This window comes from Oculina patagonica, chromosome 2 (assembly GCF_052425735.1).
Source record: "Oculina patagonica isolate OP01 chromosome 2, crgOcupat, whole genome shotgun sequence".
NCBI classification, from domain to species: Eukaryota; Metazoa; Cnidaria; class Anthozoa; order Scleractinia; family Oculinidae; genus Oculina; species Oculina patagonica.
In genome coordinates this window covers 33,008,744-33,026,256 of record NC_135759.1, presented here as the reverse complement: position 1 = coordinate 33,026,256, position 17,513 = coordinate 33,008,744, and the positions used below count along the sequence as shown (strand labels likewise).

The 17,513-nt window shown below is 38.4% G+C and overlaps 1 protein-coding gene across 1 annotated transcript; it reads left to right on the top strand.

Annotated features, from left to right (window-relative positions):
• Positions 1–4,412: 4,412 nt before the first annotated feature.
• LOC144644242 (uncharacterized) lies at positions 4,413–16,784 on the top strand. The gene is made up of 6 exons (XM_078503689.1): positions 4,413–5,096; positions 6,353–6,430; positions 9,222–9,241; positions 10,927–10,954; positions 11,480–11,584; positions 13,672–16,784. Exons 1-6 carry the CDS (start codon positions 4,653–4,655, stop codon positions 13,771–13,773), a joined length of 777 nt encoding a protein of 258 aa, XP_078359815.1. The 5' UTR covers positions 4,413–4,652; the 3' UTR covers positions 13,774–16,784.
• The last annotated feature ends 729 nt before the right edge of the window (positions 16,785–17,513 follow it).

Genomic DNA, 17,513 nt, shown 5'->3' with positions numbered 1-17,513 from the left:
ACTTGGATAGCGCTGAGCAACTCCTCGGGTACGCATATACGCAATCGCAGGTAGGTTTAAAGTGACGTCATAAATTAAACGAGTGAAGGCTGGGGACAATCGAAACTATATTTATTGCTTGAAGTCAATTTAGACTAAATGAATTCTGGCAAAACTTTTTAATTCTGTCAAAATTTGAATTTTGTCTAGTCAAGGATAGTTTGGGTTTAACGACGTACGACATCTTGGATTGCGCCATAGGGACATGTGGCAAGCGTGATTTATACAAACACACACTTTGAATTTTGTAATAAAGCACCCGAAAAGTAACTCCTGCCAGGATTAATTAAGTATTTCAGCTTATGAATGTAGGTTGCAGTTATTTATGTTATTTTTAGCAAGATTAAAACCCAAACGTCTGCATCAATCAGAAATCACTACGTAGACTAGTAATGATCTTAGTGGCAAAACATGTCATAATCTGATAGTAACAAAGTGAAGGCTAAATAAATTTTCACAAAGAAAACTACTGCTCTAAAATCGTACTATGGCTATGGATTGGTCTTTGTGAGCATTTGCGAGCACGAACATTGACAAAAGTTAGTCTTGCGAGCAACAAGCACTTTTCAAAAACCCACATCCACTAAAAGCCGAGCATGCGAACACTTTTAAAAATATACGACAACGAGCAAACGAGCACCCAAAAATTTTTTTGCGAGCATTACGAGCAGAGGCCTAATTTTGCGAGCACTGCGGAATTTTGAGGGACTATTCATGACCTTTCGTACTACCTGGGTATGTCTCATTTTATCAGCTTCTTTTTATACCAAATACAAATCAAGTGTGTTTTTCATTAAACGTACTTCCGTAATCTTCTTTCTCCGGGGCTGATACGATGTTAAGAAGATCGGCTTATGCCTCTCGTGCTTTCTATAGATTCCATGGCTGTTTAACTACCGTACCAGAATTCAGGGTCCTAAAAGGGTAGGGGCCGATATGGCCGGGGCCCGGGAGCCCCAAAATTTTAACCGTGAAGTCTGGTGCCCCATCCGCGTTTTTCGTACGCGCATGAAGGATAATTCCCGTAAAATGTACAGAAAATTTACTGAAAATGCGGACTCGCCCCATTGCGAACTCTTGCTGTTACAAAATGATAGTTGCATGTGATCAAATGGCGTCATAGCGCTAACCATATATTAAAAAAATGCAACAACGAAGACGACGACACAAAACAATTGGAGAGCAAGCCTCCTCTCCCTTCATTTGCTTGACTATCAAACAGAAAACCGTTCTTTGCAGCCTACACGTGGAGGTATGTGATTATAGGACTATACTGTTCCTCCTTCGTTTGATACCATGCCATTGCAGGTATAACCTCAGCATTTCCTTCATGGAGGGTTTCCCATCAATCGGTTGGGACCCACGGAATAAAATGCTTTCCTCGAGTCGTCAACGTCAACAATACACTTAAGACCAGCAGCAGGGCTTCTACGGAAACGTCATAACAAATGATAATAATGACGCAATGTGCTGCAGACTGACTACCTATACCGTCTACATCTACAAAACAGCAGGTGAAAACTGTACTTAGTTGTTATGAAAATGTGATAAAGGTCTTGACGTTTCGAGCGTTGTGCCAGATAACATAAAATGGGAATAAATGAAGTAAATGGGAATTTTATACAGTAGAATCTTCCACATAGTGGCTCTTCTGTTCGTACTGTTTCCAGATCGAATTGGAAGTTAGTAGTTTTTTTATTTTTGGGTAGAGAGGAAATAATAAAATTTAAACTAATCAACGGATGAAATCCCACTCGTTTGAAACACGGCCAATGCTACTTGGTCAAAATTGAGTTGGAACTCTAATGGATGACCACTCCTTATTGAGACGATACATGCACTGAGAAGTTTTATGTGTTTCTTTATATAGCTTTGCTTTTGTGTTTCATTAACACAGGTCTGACTAATACAACATTGTTAGGTCTTGTTAGCTGAGCTTATCAGGTGCAAATTAACACGCAAACAGAAGGTCTACCTTGCCACATCAAATTCCATCCCATGCCATTAGATCGAACATTCACGTAGAATCATCTAACTCGCCAACCGCAGGAGGGATTGGGTGTCCCCTACCTGCCTTGCCTTTTCGCTTTTATAAGACATCTTGAAGCCATTATACCTTTCAGTGGATAGCCTAGAGCTTGCACTGCAAAACGACCCCCAAATACCTTTTAAAAAACGTCAGCCGTCTTCTTGGATTTTATTAATTTCTCATGATGTCAGAAAATAGTATAAATCGATGCAAAGGTGTGTACAAAAAAGGACTTGTACTAACTGCACTGAGGAAAACTTGAAAAGATAGTATTTGAACAAAGAATTATACTTAAAATTGAAAAACTGGGTTAATCTGCGTTATGTCAAAACACGGTTACCATGACAACATCAAGAACCTCGGACAAGCAGCTTTTATATCAAACTATTCCGGAGCGATAAATGATCAGCGAGTGAAAGTTTTACGGTTTCGAGAGTTAAATCCCTTTTCAAAATTGGCGGTGAAACTCAGCCATACAGGGGACTCTAGGCTACCTCTCAGTCTCATACTGGTTCTGCATGGATAAACTGGCCACTTAGGTGCAAATTAACAAATACTAGTAAACAGGGCTGCCTAATCACATCGAATTCCAGAATTCGTGCAGCTCTTTTTGTTCTTGCTTATGTACGACAAAGTAGCCCTGTGACGAGTACTTTTTTTTCGCAGTAGCAGCTCTCGTAAGCTTGTAATTCTACTGGTCCTCAAGTGTAGCAGTGGCGAGGGGCATTGTTCCTGTTTGGTTTCTTCTAAGGGTGCGAGCCACTCATTTGCGAAATTGAAAGAGCTGCTACCTGACCTTTAACTGGTGCAATTTGCTATTCACAAAAAGAAGGCCGAAGGACACTTGTCACATTACCCGCTCTGGCACCAAAAGACATTGTGTTTTTTTTCTCTTTTTCGTCTTCTTTCTCTCTGTTTGCTGTGATTACTGTGTATTGACTATAAATGTAAATGTTAGATGCAATTGTTCTTGGCCAACATTGGGGTCTACTGAAGGCCAAACTTAGCATATCCATAAGCAACAGCAGTTTTCTAAGTGACCCCGTAAAGGCTTCTAGTATTAATAGTCGCCAGGAAGATTTATGGCGTCTTAGTATACGTACCTTAGTGTATTATTACTGATTCCACGCCGGTGACACGATCGGTATAAAATTCGTGAGTTGTTACCTTAATTGAAGACGTTGCGGTTTTTTTTAGTCGCAAGTAGACTTTTGTCAATTGTAATGACTAATGGGTATAGAACGTTTTAGGCCTAATTCTACAAAAAGACCATTCTTTTTTGCGAATTTAACTCAAACTACTATAATTCTTTTTTGGGAGCATAAGACTGTACTAAAACGTGATAAAACAGCAAGTCAGCACGGTCTCTGCTTACAACTTTCTAAAATCGATTATAAAACGTGATGCAAAAGTGATTCTGATAGCGACAGTTATTGGAATGATAGTATATATTTTCCGTTCGAGCACAACCGGCAAAAACAAAGTTTCACGATCTCAGCTTGTTTTTAAATTACAAAGTTAAAAAGTTGCAGATGTCCCAACACTGTAACACATGCCTCTACACTCTCTTAAACTTCGTAGAGTCATCTTCTTCGACCCTGTCATTCTGAAAAATGACCTGTCAGTAGAATTAACGATTTTATAATAGGAAAAACTTTTTGGACTGCCGTAATTGTCTGCATTTGAAGGCCTATTTGCGCCTGTCTGTCTTCTTTCCGAGTTTCCACCCTCCCACACTACGTTGTACAACGCCTTTTAATCATATCCGACAAACTTTCACCCCCTTCGCACAGACAGCCTTTGTCAATGGGCTTTCAGTAAACGAGCTCTCTAGATCGGCTTATAAACGCTTTCGATCTTAAAACCTTGGAAGTCGATTTTTTCAAGTGTAAATGGCAAGATTCGAACAACAATGCTATCAAGACAATGTCAGTACAATTTTATATTCTAAGTAAACAAAGAGGATGAAATTCAATTACGGCCATCCGGGTTCACTCCGACATGCTTCGTTGAATTCCTATGAAATCACAGACCATGAAGACCACGTTTGATGCGCCTAAGGTTTTCCAATTCGCCCTTATCGACTTATTTTACTTCGCTGAAGTCACGCTACGCCTAGAATGGTAAAATATTTTGAGCATCTCCCAGAGTATGCACCGTGATTGACGTATATACCGATTTAAATGTGTTTATTGGTTGGATTTTATATCAATTCGGTGTCCAATTACATGTTTGGTGTGTCAGTTGGTGAGGTTATATTGTCTCCGAGATCAGCCAATCACAGCCCGCGGGTGGAATTTGGCTGCGATCGCTCTGCGCATGTCCGCTGTCCGAATCACAAAATTCTGGGTAATATTCATGCACGTTGGCTGCTTGCTTGGGTTGTTTTCAAGAATTTTCACCCCATTGTAACCTAAATTCCTCCACAGAAACTCGCCAAACTGAAACGGTAAAGCTTGCAGTCCAAAGTTGAGGTATTTCTGCTGTAACTGATGACATAACTGGCATTCTGAAGCGGTTTCTTCGCCTATCAACTAGCGCAGGAAGTTGAGCTATCGCTTGCAAGGCTTCCCTTGTCATAGTAATGGCGGACCCCGGGTCGGAGGAAAGCTATGCCACTCAAACTCACAGGACTAAATACAAACGAGATAGAACGGAACGACGAGAGCGAAGGGGTAATCGTTATGGTGATGTGATCGATGGAACTCCATCGCCTTCGAAGGAACACAATAGTCCAGCTTTGGACGACAGCGGAGTAGCGAATGACCTAACTAACAACAGTGCTGATCGCGAAACGGGTAGACGCGACAGAAGAGATAGGCGGAAACCTAAAGAAGAACCTGATGCGAATGCCAATGACGAGGCGCCTTTAGAAGGGGCTGCAGCACCCAGTGAAGAAACATCGCCGAAGAAGAGCCTAAAGAAAGAGAGAAAGAGCGAAAGCGCGCATAAGAGACAGGCCAAGAGACATTTGAGAGAGAAACGACGGTCGACTGGAGTTGTTATAATGCCCGGTGCAGAAGGAGATGTGAGTAACCCCAACTAATTTTTTTCTTGTTGTCTGTTACCCACTGTGTTCACATTTAAGCGTTTATGTAGTCTAAAAGAACACCCTAGCCGATCTGTTTGGGCTATTTGTCGAATAGCTCTAACAGTATAGGATTTCGGCGTCACGAACAATGTACTTCAGTGGTAGGTGTTCTTTTATACAGAATACACGGCCGAATTTTTACGGTTATAGGGTTTCTGCTATTGACCGAATCATTTGCTATCAAAGGCTGTATTCTGTTTAGATACACTAAGGCTGTAACTAAAATACAACCTTCAAAGAAGTTTTGTCCTGAGAGTTCGTGAACACTGGAAATTGGCATTCTTGTACAGCGAATTCGATAAAAGGTGTATAATTGTATTTGCAATTCGCCACCGGCAAATCTAAACAATAAATTAAAATCAATCCAGCTCTAGTGCTTTTTCAAGAAAAGTGGAAATTAATAAGTTCACGACAATAAAACAAATGATAGCAAATTTTGCCTTCATTTTTCGTAATTACCATTGTTTCGGATAGAAGTAAGTGTTAGATTTTTGTACCGGTTGCCTCGATGCTTGTCTGTTAACTACAATTTTGTTTTGTAAACTCGATATTTGAATTGGCATTATTTTAGTGAAATTACAATTTCATTTAAGACCGGAGCTAACTTTTAAAACTGTTCAAACCAAACTCGTGAATTTCCATCGTTTGTCCTTGCAATAGCGAAATCAAATGGATTGAATGATATTAATTTAATTTATTCTAAGCAGTTAGGTAAATCTCTGTGTAGTGCATGCGAAATTTATTTCGCCTAAAGTCAGCCTTCGATTAAATGTAATTGCCATTAAAATAGCCGGTTATTGTGACTGAACTTGTTCCAGAGTACAATTAAAACTTAATTGTTGTATCGGAGTTTCAGAGGCCATCTTAGATTCGGTTCTTCGAGTGTAAACATATGTGATGGATTTCATTCCGTACTCGACTTTTCTTGAAGATTTTAGATTAACGTTTTGTACTTTATTGTCTTCGTGCCAAAAATAAAATTAAATCAGGTCACGATACGGAAAAAATAAGAACCAGAAACTTCGCTATGGTTCCTTCCTCATTGTTACAACTCAATAAGAATATATTGATATCAGCAATGTCCTCTTTCAATAATACATAATGTACAAAGTTTTTTTTTTACATATATCGAGCCGTGGATTGCTTTAGCGGTCAGCTAACGTATTGTGGAATCCTATTTTATGTGGTTTTAGAGTGAAGAGGATGATGTTACGAAGCAAGTAAAGGCAAACACTGAACAGAACGAGCAAGCCGAAGATGAGGCTATAGAGGTTTGTTCATGTGTACAATCAAATACTTATACATAGTAGTGAAAATCTGTTTTTGTTTTTATGCAGTTTTTCAGACATGGTGATGTATACAGCCATGTGTATTTTTTGGTTTTCCACATACTTGCCTTGTTTATATAGAAAAGTTAAGTTGAAAAGCCAGAAATGTTACTTTAAATCCCCTTGTCAGACCTGTGTAAACTATATGGGGATCAAATTTTGAGATGCCTGAAGTGAAATTCTTAATGTTTCTAAATTTGGGCAGTTAAAAACCCTTGAAACTCTCTCTAAGTCATGAGACTGCTTATCAGACAAGTTATTTTAAACAACAAAGGCTTGTTTTACGGCAGTTTAAATTGTTAAATGCAAGAATATTGGTTGAAAATAGATATTTACAACCATTACTACAAAGTCTCGTGCTTGTTGTAAAATGATTCTGGTTAACACAAAGTATGGCTGTACAGAGGTTGAAATGTATATATGCTAGAAACTTGATAGCAACCAAGCGACACCAAAAGATAACAAGGTTATTTAACTGCTCCTTATGTTAATTTAAATGGGTATTCTATGGAAAATATCACATATCTCAAGCTAATGAGTGCAGTCTGATAAATCAGGTATTATTTGTCCAAAAGGGCAAATTTAGTGTTAGTTTGTGTGTTCGTGTCATTTTTGCCTCGGTTTGATTCGCTTCAACTTTCCTTGAGCTGAGGAAGTGGTCATTCAGTGGCAGCAGTGTCTTTGTATAAAATGGTAATTGTGTATTTTTCTTTGCCAGAAGTTTGTTGTTATTTGAATGGCTGTTACCTTTTGAAAGTGTTGTTTTGGATCTGTTATTTACCATTTGTGTGCAAACATGCACAATGCCTTTCATAATTCTTTTTCTTGTGTGTGAATTGCAAAAGCATTTTTTTGGTTTTTCTTAAGTATTTACATGTATATTGTTCCAGTTTTGAACATTTTTAGCTTCTGTGATTATTATTTTACATTTCCATTGTATACCTGTCATTTAAATCAACCATTCAGTACATCTGTGTTTCTTCTAACTTTTGTAGTAAACTCTAATATTTTAGAAACTCTACCAGACTAATAACATTTTCTTTTACGTAGAAGATCTTCAAGTACTTTGTAGATCTCCTTATTTGGGAAAACATAATCATCATACTAACAGTGTTTGTCTCTAGTTTGAGTTGTAAACAGTATCAAGAACAGATATGCTAGTTTACATATTTTAAAAATAAGCACTCTTAGTGTAAAGTAAACTGAATGTTATGCTGTAGATATTCCTGCAAAAAAATATGCCATTCATGTCTGGATAGTTTCAAGGCAAAGCAGGCAGAATATAGAATTAAGTGATAGATTTGAGATTTATTATATGGATCTTGGAACTAACCAAAAATCTGTTTTTGTGAGATAATAATTATAGAACTTCTAAAAGCCTATACTTAAGGCCTTAACTTCTAAGTTAGCCTCCAACAGTTTTGGTAGCCTGTTATACCGTAAAATTCCGGTTATAAGCCCCCCCGCTTATAAGCCCCCCGGTTATAGGCCCATCAACCTGGAAACAAAAAAATACATCCAGTTATAAGCCCCCCCGGATATAAGCCCCCCTCTACTGGTTGGCAGTACTGAACAGGGCTAAATGTTGCTTTTTTGTGCGTTTTTAACTTAAAAACGTATTTCGATCAGCACCCCTGAGGCTCGTTTCGAAACGTTTTTTTCCTTCCGCTTATAAGCCCTCCCGAATATAAGCCCCTCCGCTTATAAGCCCACCCAAAAACCCTTACGAAGTTGTATAAGCCCAGGGCTTATAACCGGAATTCTACGGTAATTAAGAATTCTGGTTTTAGCTCAAGTGAAAGCACTCAAAAGCTTATCTTGTGCTGTGTTAGTTGTAGTTACATGTGTTTTTATTTCAAAGTTAAACCCTGTGTACAGGCCTTTGTGCAAGAGTTAAGGTTACAGTGTAGAACAGAAGCATATGCACTTCATAGCAAAGAGCTTTTGAGTTTCATTTTACCATCGAAAAGCAACTTAAGTGCCTTTGCTTACTTTTTGGAACCTTACCCCAAATCAAGGAGTAACTTTGAGTTTTCTGTAGTCCCAGGTCATGCAGGTCATGCAATTCAGTAGCTCAATCTTATCAGGGTTAAAACTTGGCCTGGGTGTTGCACAGTCGCCAGTGGCGATTAGAAAGTTTCCAGGGCCACTATAAGTCATGGTTGAATCGCCCAAAAGGGGACTACAATTTGAGAAGTACAAAAACAATAACAATAAAATTCAAATAAAATGTGTTTTTTTTTTCTTGTAGTACCCTTCTTTTCTTTCGTTCTTCCAAAATTCAAAACCCTTCCTGATTGAGTTCTTAGATCGCTCTAATATGTAGACTTACCCAGAGTTCTATATGATATGTTTTCAAACATGAATATTGGCAAAATCACTGCTTGATACAGTAGACTTACTTTTCATCTGGGTTTAGTTAGTTTAAGGTACCGGTAGTTAGAAGCCATGGGGCATATATTCAAGTAAAAATGGTTTAAAATTTTTCTGTGTTAGTAGAGGAAATTTGAGGGCCACTTAAGTTTAGCTTGGGCCACAAAGATTTCAGGAATACTGGCCTGAGTGGCAACCAAGCACTGAAGTTAATTTTTAAGCCCTGTTTCATTTGCTCCTGTTTGTTTTTGTTTAGAGTGTTCATAATAGCGAAGTGTCAGTGAGGTGGCAGTTGACTGTAGTGTGTTTTTTACTATTAATCAATTTGTCTAAAAACTTTCCTTTCTTTTCTTTCATACAGGATACTCCAAAAAGTAAAGGGTGAGTTAATTTATATTCTTGTAACATCCCACTTGTTTATTTATTATTCCCCCCGACCCCACCCACCCCATCCCACCTCGCTATAACCAGGCTGGCTATTAAACAACTATTCACAGAAGTGGAGGTGGCTAGGGGTTGATATTTACCAAACTGCGAAGTGGTGAGGTGAATATATCCACCGCTGACCACCGACACTGAGGTGAATAGTTGTTTTAGTATACTAAACACTGTGAGATAATGTAGCCCGAAAGGATGATTTTGACTAGTTTATTCCGCCTTGCTCGGAAGTGAATAGCAAAAGATATTTAAAGTTTGAGTAGCCAATCAGCAAGTGCAAAAACGATATCCACTGTTTTAGTATTTAACAATTATTCACCAAAGTGGAGGTGAATAGTGGCGGACATTTACCGAGCGGCGAAGTAAATATCCACCACATTCACCGACACTGAGGTGAATAATTGTTTTAGTATATACCACACAAGTTATCCCCTTGCCTACCAAGGACGAATATATACGTCCCCTTTGTTGTCACGCAACGACCGAGGACGTATATAAAGGAGATCACTGAAAGCCTGGTTGTTCGCGATGCCTTGAATAAATCTTCCCCGGTTGTTGAGAAGGGTCTGGCACTACTTTCGAAACACCGCTGACCCAATAAAATTGCTTTTTGCTCGGACAATTTATGGCGGCTCGTGTGCGTGAGGGCCAAATGGACACAGATGAAGCTATTGCTGAAATTTTTGCCGATTGCGACTCTGATGTAAGCGATTTAAGTCACAGCAAGTTTAAGCCCATTCTCGTCCCCATAGCCCTTTCGTTTCTCTTAGCCGGCTTGGCATGAGAAAACGGAGGGCTCTGGGGACATAGGATTTTTGAATTAATTCGAATTTTTTTGATTGGCTGTTTGGAACAAAGAATTCCGAAACGGAAGTCGAAAACGTAACGACTCTCTCATACATTCTTTTGAAACATCATGACTGCATACATGAAGACCGGAAGTCCTAGAATCTAGGACTGGAAATCCTGTGTCCCCAGAGCCCTTTGTTTCCTCGTGCCAAGGCCTAGCCGGCTAAGAGAAACGAAAGGGCTATGGAGACGAGAATGGTTTAAGCCAAGTGATTCTGAATAGTTTAAACAAAAAGAAGAAGAAGGTGGCGAAGAAGAAGCCTCGATCGATCCAAGAAATTGAACCTCCATAATGCACATGGTCAAGGAGTTCGCCAGGGAGCTGTATGAGTCAACCATACAGTAAGAGAATGCAGAAAAGGGAGAGGAATTCATTTTAAATGCTTAATCTAGGTGTAATATTTTATCTGAAAATATGCCATTGCTTAGCCAAATTTTGAATCTCATTAAAAATTCAATATGGCCACCGGTTGCTTAGTGTGTTTGGCTCTGGTAGGCAAGGGGTTAAATAACTAGCAGATTAAAACATCACTTTCGGTAAACTAAGCGACGTGCGAAGGTAGTTTAATTCTGTTTAGCTGCTCAGAGGTGAATAGTACTTTGCTAATTACCTCTGAGTTAACCAATCAGTGCGTGTGAAAAGCACTATTCCCTTCTGTGGTATATACTAAATACTAATATTGACTGTAGACAGGTTCAACTGCAAAATATTTGGTAAGACAGTAAAGTTCTAACTTTGTGTACATTAAATAACCTAGTGCTTTGCTTTTGTTTTCTAGATCAAACAAAAGAATAGAGCAAAAAGCTGTAAGTACAAATATTTTTCCCTCTAAATGGTTGTAAATTAAATGGTATCCCATGTCCTAATTTGTGAGTCTTGATTGTTTGTCATGTGCACTTGATGCAATTGTCTAAAAGGAAGCGGCAGAAGTTACCAGTCAGGCTGCAACTGATATATTGAGTAACACAACATCACTTTCAAACTCCTTGTTAACCAGTTATCATTATTGGTAATAATAGGACCTCTTTACTTCCTTATACAAAAAAAAATTCTTCCTAAATCAGTCTTGCACTATGCTCTTACATGTAGTTAATGTGGAAATTGACTTGACTGTCTACTCCCTGACTCATTTCTTGTTCTTACACCCTAATAATCTTACCTATCCTTTCCCGAAGCAATTTTGGTTTCCCCCAGAGGTTCAAGAAATTAGGATTATACTCTTTTTACTCATCCCTCAGCTTCCATGTGCTTTCTTTTCTTTTGTTTGCCTGAGCCTTGGACCCAAGTGAGAAGCCTACATTTATCTGATGGTTAATGTCTTGACTTTGCAGCAGAAAGATAGTGAGACCATTCAATCACAGAAACTGCTTGAAAAGATAGATGATTATGAAAGTCAGATAGAAGACTACAAAAATGAACTCGATAAAGTAAACAAGGTGAGAAATCCTTGTATGTATAGATAAAACTGCAAGTGTTTGGTGTTACCCAGTACTCAGTAGGGCTACAGCAAAACACTAGTACACCAGTGAATCACGATATTTTTTGTCAAGATACGATGCAGTTGAACTCTTATGAAGTGGCCACCCCCTGTACAATGGCCAGTTATCAAAGTCCTGAAAGTATGGCCAGTATAACACTACAAATAAAAACCTTATTTAGCGGCCACCTCTATTAAGTGGCTGCAGCCACCTTTCGACCATCCCGATAAGGATTTGTCTATTGTTTTAACCTCCTAACCTTTTTTTAACCTCTTAGCGGCCACTAAGAATTCAGTGCTCGAAATTAGAAAAAAATCCAGGTTGTCCTTATGGCAAATGCCGGACAACCTAAACCCTGAGTTTGGTTGCCCTGCTGAGGTCTTGGTTGTCCGTATTTTTTTGTTACAATTTTTGTTCTCAGGTCATGAGACGATAACATTTATTTTACAATTCACACGGTGTGAAACTGCTCATCCTAAACAAAACTGCAGAATTCCTTTAGAGTAAATGAACACAACACTTTCACTTACTTTTAACGTTAATGAAAATACTTCTTTGTACTTTCAGAAGCGATATAGTCATTTTACAAATCCCTACACACGCAAAAACACACCAAACTCAAAACAGCTAAAATATAAATTATTCCTAGACAACAGCCAGACAAGATGCGTCTCAATTACACGTGGGTCACAAATCTGTTTGCTTAAAAAAAGCCAAAAATTCTGAACTTTAGTTTGAAATATGAAAGAAACTTGAATTAAACTTTGCTCAGAATTAAATTTCATTTAAGATAAAGGCAAGAAAAGCATTCCAAAGCGCCAAGATATTTTGAATTTTGTAATTTTGAAGTCATGCAAATCTGCATGCGTAATTAACTAGTCACTTTTAACACGCCTCAAAATATTTCAAGAGGTCACAGCAAGCTTATTTCGGCTTATTGCACTCGACAAACGTCCAATTAACCGTTTCAACCTTTGCTTTCCTTTTCCTAAGAATTGTGATGGATTCCATCGATTAGAAGAGAGCTATTTTCATGTTTAAACTTACATTTTAATTGGTTTATTCTGTTGGGTGATCACGGGAATGTAAGTTCTTTGGTTGTCCGGCGGTTTTCTCTCGGGCAACCAGGCCTTAAAATTTCTAAAAAACTGGTTGCCCGAACGAACTTTTAGTCGTCTCGGACGACCGGACAACGGCTAATTTCGAGCGCTGAGAATTTGATATATCATAAAATTGTTTTCAACAACCTAATGACAGATTAGAGTCTGAAATTTGAAGTGGCAACTGACCAAAATATTCGAACACATGCTTATTATCGTCTTGATGTGATTCCGTTGTCACTAAGCTAAGTTATGACCTTTTGATTTCCTGGCAATGAAGTGATGTTTCTACCACGCCTTATGCTAATTTCTGATGAGCCCCTGTAAAGCAGCAAACCTCTATTAAGCGGACACTTGTCATTTCCACAAGGGGGGTTAGTGGGGGTTGGACTGTAGCTGCACTGGTACAAGTTACAGTCAACTCCCTCCATAATGGACACTTACGAAACCACCTTTGTCTGTACTACAGGAAGTTCGTAGTAAGTTAAGTCTGCTTCGAGCCTAGTGGCCCATACAGGCCGGAGCTTATCCCGGTTTCCGTAGCATTAAGCGACTGAGAGTATTGCTACTCCCCCCTGGATGGGATGCTAGTCCATCGCAGGGTTACCCCCCGACAGTAATTTTGCCGGTACCCATTTATACACCTGGGTGGAGAGAGGCACTGTGAGAGTAAAGTGTCTTGCCCAAGAACACAACGCAGCGCCCTGGCCAAGCCTCGAACCCGGGCCGTTCGACTCGGAGGCGAGCGCGCTAACCATTAGGCCACCGCGCCTCCCACGAAGTTCGTAGTAACGAAAGTTATTTTTTAGTAATTCTTATTCACTAGGACTTCAACTCCTGTCCATGATAATGGGGTGTCAGTAAAAGTGAGGTGTCCGCAAGGCGAGAGTTGTCTATTGGGATTCAACTACATTTTATGTGATTTTCTCTACTTATTTTCCTCAGGAGCTGGAACAACTACGAGGAGATAACCAGCGACTGAAGGACGAAAACAGCTCTTTATTACGGGTTATAAGTCAAATATCGTCAATGAAACCATCGAAGTAGACTTTGATGCACAGTAATCTTCATTTATTTGGCTGCAGTAGAATTATTTTTGTTAACTGATTTAGTCAAATGGACAGCAGCCATTCTGCCAGGACAATTTGCCACATGGAGGGATTTGGAATCTGCTTGGAATAAAGGATATTGCCACTTGCTGTTTAATGGTCATGAATGGTGACTCTTACTGCGGAAAGGTTCATGAACTTGTTCTGATGGATGACATTCTGTGGTTTGTATAGCTTAAAAAGTTATAGGCTGTTTTTATGAAGTATATAATAAGCTTTAGTTTGGCTCAGTGAACTTTCTGTTAATGGCAGAAGGTGGGTTAGAAGAGTTATAAAGAGAGGCTAGAAGTGCTCCTGGTTTGTGAAGTCTTTGAGACTTGAAATGTTGATACAGTATGTCATGTAAGTAAATACTGCAGTTCTGCTTTTTCTCTGTGGGTAGTAAGAGCATGTCATGTTGATACAGTGGGTCTACTTGAAAAAGATGGTTGAGGAATGGGTAACATCAAAATTTTTTCTCATATTTTTATGAAGCCATTTTTGAACTGTGACCCTGTTTAGAGTACAAACGTGACTTTTGTATAACTGTCTGGCCCTAGTTGTTCAAAGAGTCAATAATACAATTCACTGGATAAGTCACCATTGAGTGGACAGTGTAGTTGGTTTGTCGACACTTATTTACTGGACAGGGATTGATCTCGTGGATAGTATTATCCAGCTTTTAAACAATCAGGGGCCAGAACAGCAGCCAGAATAAACAGACGACTAACGTTTTGCACTTTTTCAATTCCCATAATAAATTTCATAATAATAATGCGTAATGCTGGAAAGATCTCTGTAAAAACTGATTAGTTGCTGCTCGCTGATCTCTTATACTATGTGTACATAATCAGCATAGAATGTGCGGTTCAAATCATGGACCTCTTGCTTGCAGGGAATGGAACTGAGTGCACAATGAGAGAGTCTTGTTTCTTTAGGCCAATTTTTTTGTGTCATTATTTATTGCTGTGTTTTATTGATGGGGAGGTGAATAACAGGGACCCTTCAAAACCCACTTGGACATCTTTTTTCAAGTGTATCCACTGTTTATATTGGTGTGAGAGAAAAATGATCTTAAAGCCTGGCTTAGAATGCAATTCAAGAATTAGAATAATAAGAGTATCATTGTACCCAGATCTCCTAACTCTTCAGGGGACAACCTCTGGTAAAATCCATTTTGAACACTATTCTTTTTTATATCAATTTTTTTGATCCCAGTCTTGAATTGCGTTAGAACTACAAGTTGAAGTTTGCAAGAAAAAAGGTTGCACATGGCATGCTCATTCTATCAATAATGGCAAAGACATCTGAGATTCAAACTAGTAACCTCACTGCTGATAAAGCACTTCCTACCTCCAAGTCTCTTGATTGGTTAATTTTGAGTTTTAACCAATCAGAGACAACGGCTGCTGGAATCTGGTAATGCTAGCCATCTGCACAGAATTTTGTGTCAAATCATAGATGTAGGAAACTGCGAAATTAACATGGTGAACAAGGCTTGACACGAAAACTTACCCACTTGCCACTGTGAGTAAATTTTTTCCTGATTGTGGAAAGCCAGATTTATCTCCGTTCTAAAAAAATGCAGATAGCTATGTTGGGTGATCAATTTTATCCTAAGATCCCTTGTAGAAGTCTGAAATTTAAAATTGACTTTCTGAAGTGGGAAATCAGTGGTGTCAAAAGTTAGTGTCAAGCCCTTGTGTATTGGAGAATTCTTGGCAATAAATTATAAGTTTCAAAGTAGTAGACTAAACTTCCTCCAGTAGTGTTTGTTTCACCAAGTGACTTCTAAGTAAAAACTAAAAAAGAAAAACGTTATGGCTAGTACACAAAAATAGTATGAAAAGGGTCATTCCTTTTAGATAAAAGGATTTTATTTGAAATATTTGTAGACTGCCTTTTCACTATGCGAAAGTCTAAAAAATAACTTTTGTTTCCCAAGTGAGTGGAACAGAGTTGGCCATGTAAAAAGAAAACAGCTTCATTTATTATAAGTATTTACTTACTTTCAGAGAATGTTTTTCCATGAAAAGCACGGGGTCAGTCCATTATTTCTGTGGAGCTGTTTGGTACTTAAAATAGTTTTATTTGTTGTTTTTAGAGAAAAAAAAATGCAAGTTGTTTGCACTATCTGTAGCCAAGTCTGCTTTCAGCAGCCGTGTAGAGTGTGTACATGTGGTTTGTTTGTAGTCTGTTCTTTTGATGTATTCCCAACAAAATAATATACAAACTGTGACCGAGAATTATTACTAAGAATGTTGCCAGCTGTTGAGAAATTGCTGGCAATTTAACTCTGTAGAAAGAGGCGTTTTTGAATGTTGTAGGTTTGTTTTTTTTCGAATTCGATTCAAGAATGCATTTAAAGATTTGAATTGATATTGTTGAATGGCTTGTTAGAAAAGAAAAAAAGAGAAAATGCTGGCATTATTTTGTATACAGTTTCTTCATTATTATTTCGTAAAAAAAAAATCTGTTACTAGGTAAAAACAAATTTCCCAAAGGAAAATATTTCGTACTATCTCTTAGTCTCCTTTACATGCAGGCGTTATTTGGGTCGAATTCGTCAGACCAGTATGGGCGGTGGCCTTAATATCGGCTGCAAAGGATTCTAGATGGTATCCTGCAAATTGTTAAAAAAAAACTTCACTGTTGAACTTGACAGTTTAACTTGTAGGAAAGTGCTCAAAACTTTGGCACTGTATGATCGAGTCTCGTGGTCATTTAGACCATAGTTAATCCTCGAAAACAGGAAAAACTATACCTTAGTATATATGGGTGGAGGTTGTTGTAGAGTGGAACAGCTCTATCATGGATAAGATAACTAGATTTTCTCAGTAGCTGTGATGTTTTGAGCACTTTCCTCAGTTGTAATGCGTTAGCTCAAAGTCTTGAACGTGTTCCTCTAATGTTATATTTTTGTATTATGTTAGTAAATACAATTTCAGTGATTAAACAAAGGAAACTCGACCTGTTGACTGATTTATTATTTTCACAACACTTGACAACGAGAGAGTTCTAGAAATACGACGGAGGGGGTGGGGGGTGGAAGAGTTTGGAAGAATCAGGAACTTCTGAGTATGAAGTACTTTAAGGCAACAAACCGTATAATCACTTTTATTGTTAAATTCTTTTCCATGAAGAGACGTACTTGTCTTAATTGAAGTTCTTGGCATTTAAGGCTATAATAGCTAGGTCAGACGTTCAGGGCCATATTTAGTCTTTACTGGGGGTTCACAGACCCTTATAAAGGAAAATATGCAAGGTATGCTTCACACGTGCTACACGAGTAACCATTCTCTCAGCGCCGTGTTTGAATTACAGGATATTAATAAATACTGACTTCTTTTTATAGTCCATGGAAAAGCATTGTAGCCTGTAAATGTCGGCTATTTTTGGTTCTATTTAATGGGACAGACTCGAGTTGGAATTTACAATTTGTAAATACACTACACACTTGCGTCGTTATGATTTTGTGTACTTCATCAAACAATAGCAGTATCTGATTTCTACATTGCTCAAAATGCACACACCTGAGATTTATCTCGGCTTATTTCCCGTCAATTCTTTGAATTTTTCTTTGATCAACAACCGGATATTTCGAGGCTGTTCTGCATTTTTTTAGCAGACTCGAAAGAATAATTTATCTGGATATTTCAATAGGCCCTTTTCAATACATTATAAATTCCAACATAACTC

Bases quoted from the DNA above. Each gene is read 5' to 3' on its own strand.
- LOC144644242 (XM_078503689.1), top strand. From the start codon at position 4,653: ATGGCGGACCCCGGGTCGGAGGAAAGCTATGCCACTCAAACTCACAGG. The intron at 5,097-6,352 runs GTGAGTAACCCC...ATGTGGTTTTAG, and splicing joins TGCCCGGTGCAGAAGGAGAT to AGTGAAGAGGATGATGTTAC. The intron at 10,955-11,479 runs GTAAGTACAAAT...TTGACTTTGCAG, and splicing joins AAAGAATAGAGCAAAAAGCT to CAGAAAGATAGTGAGACCAT.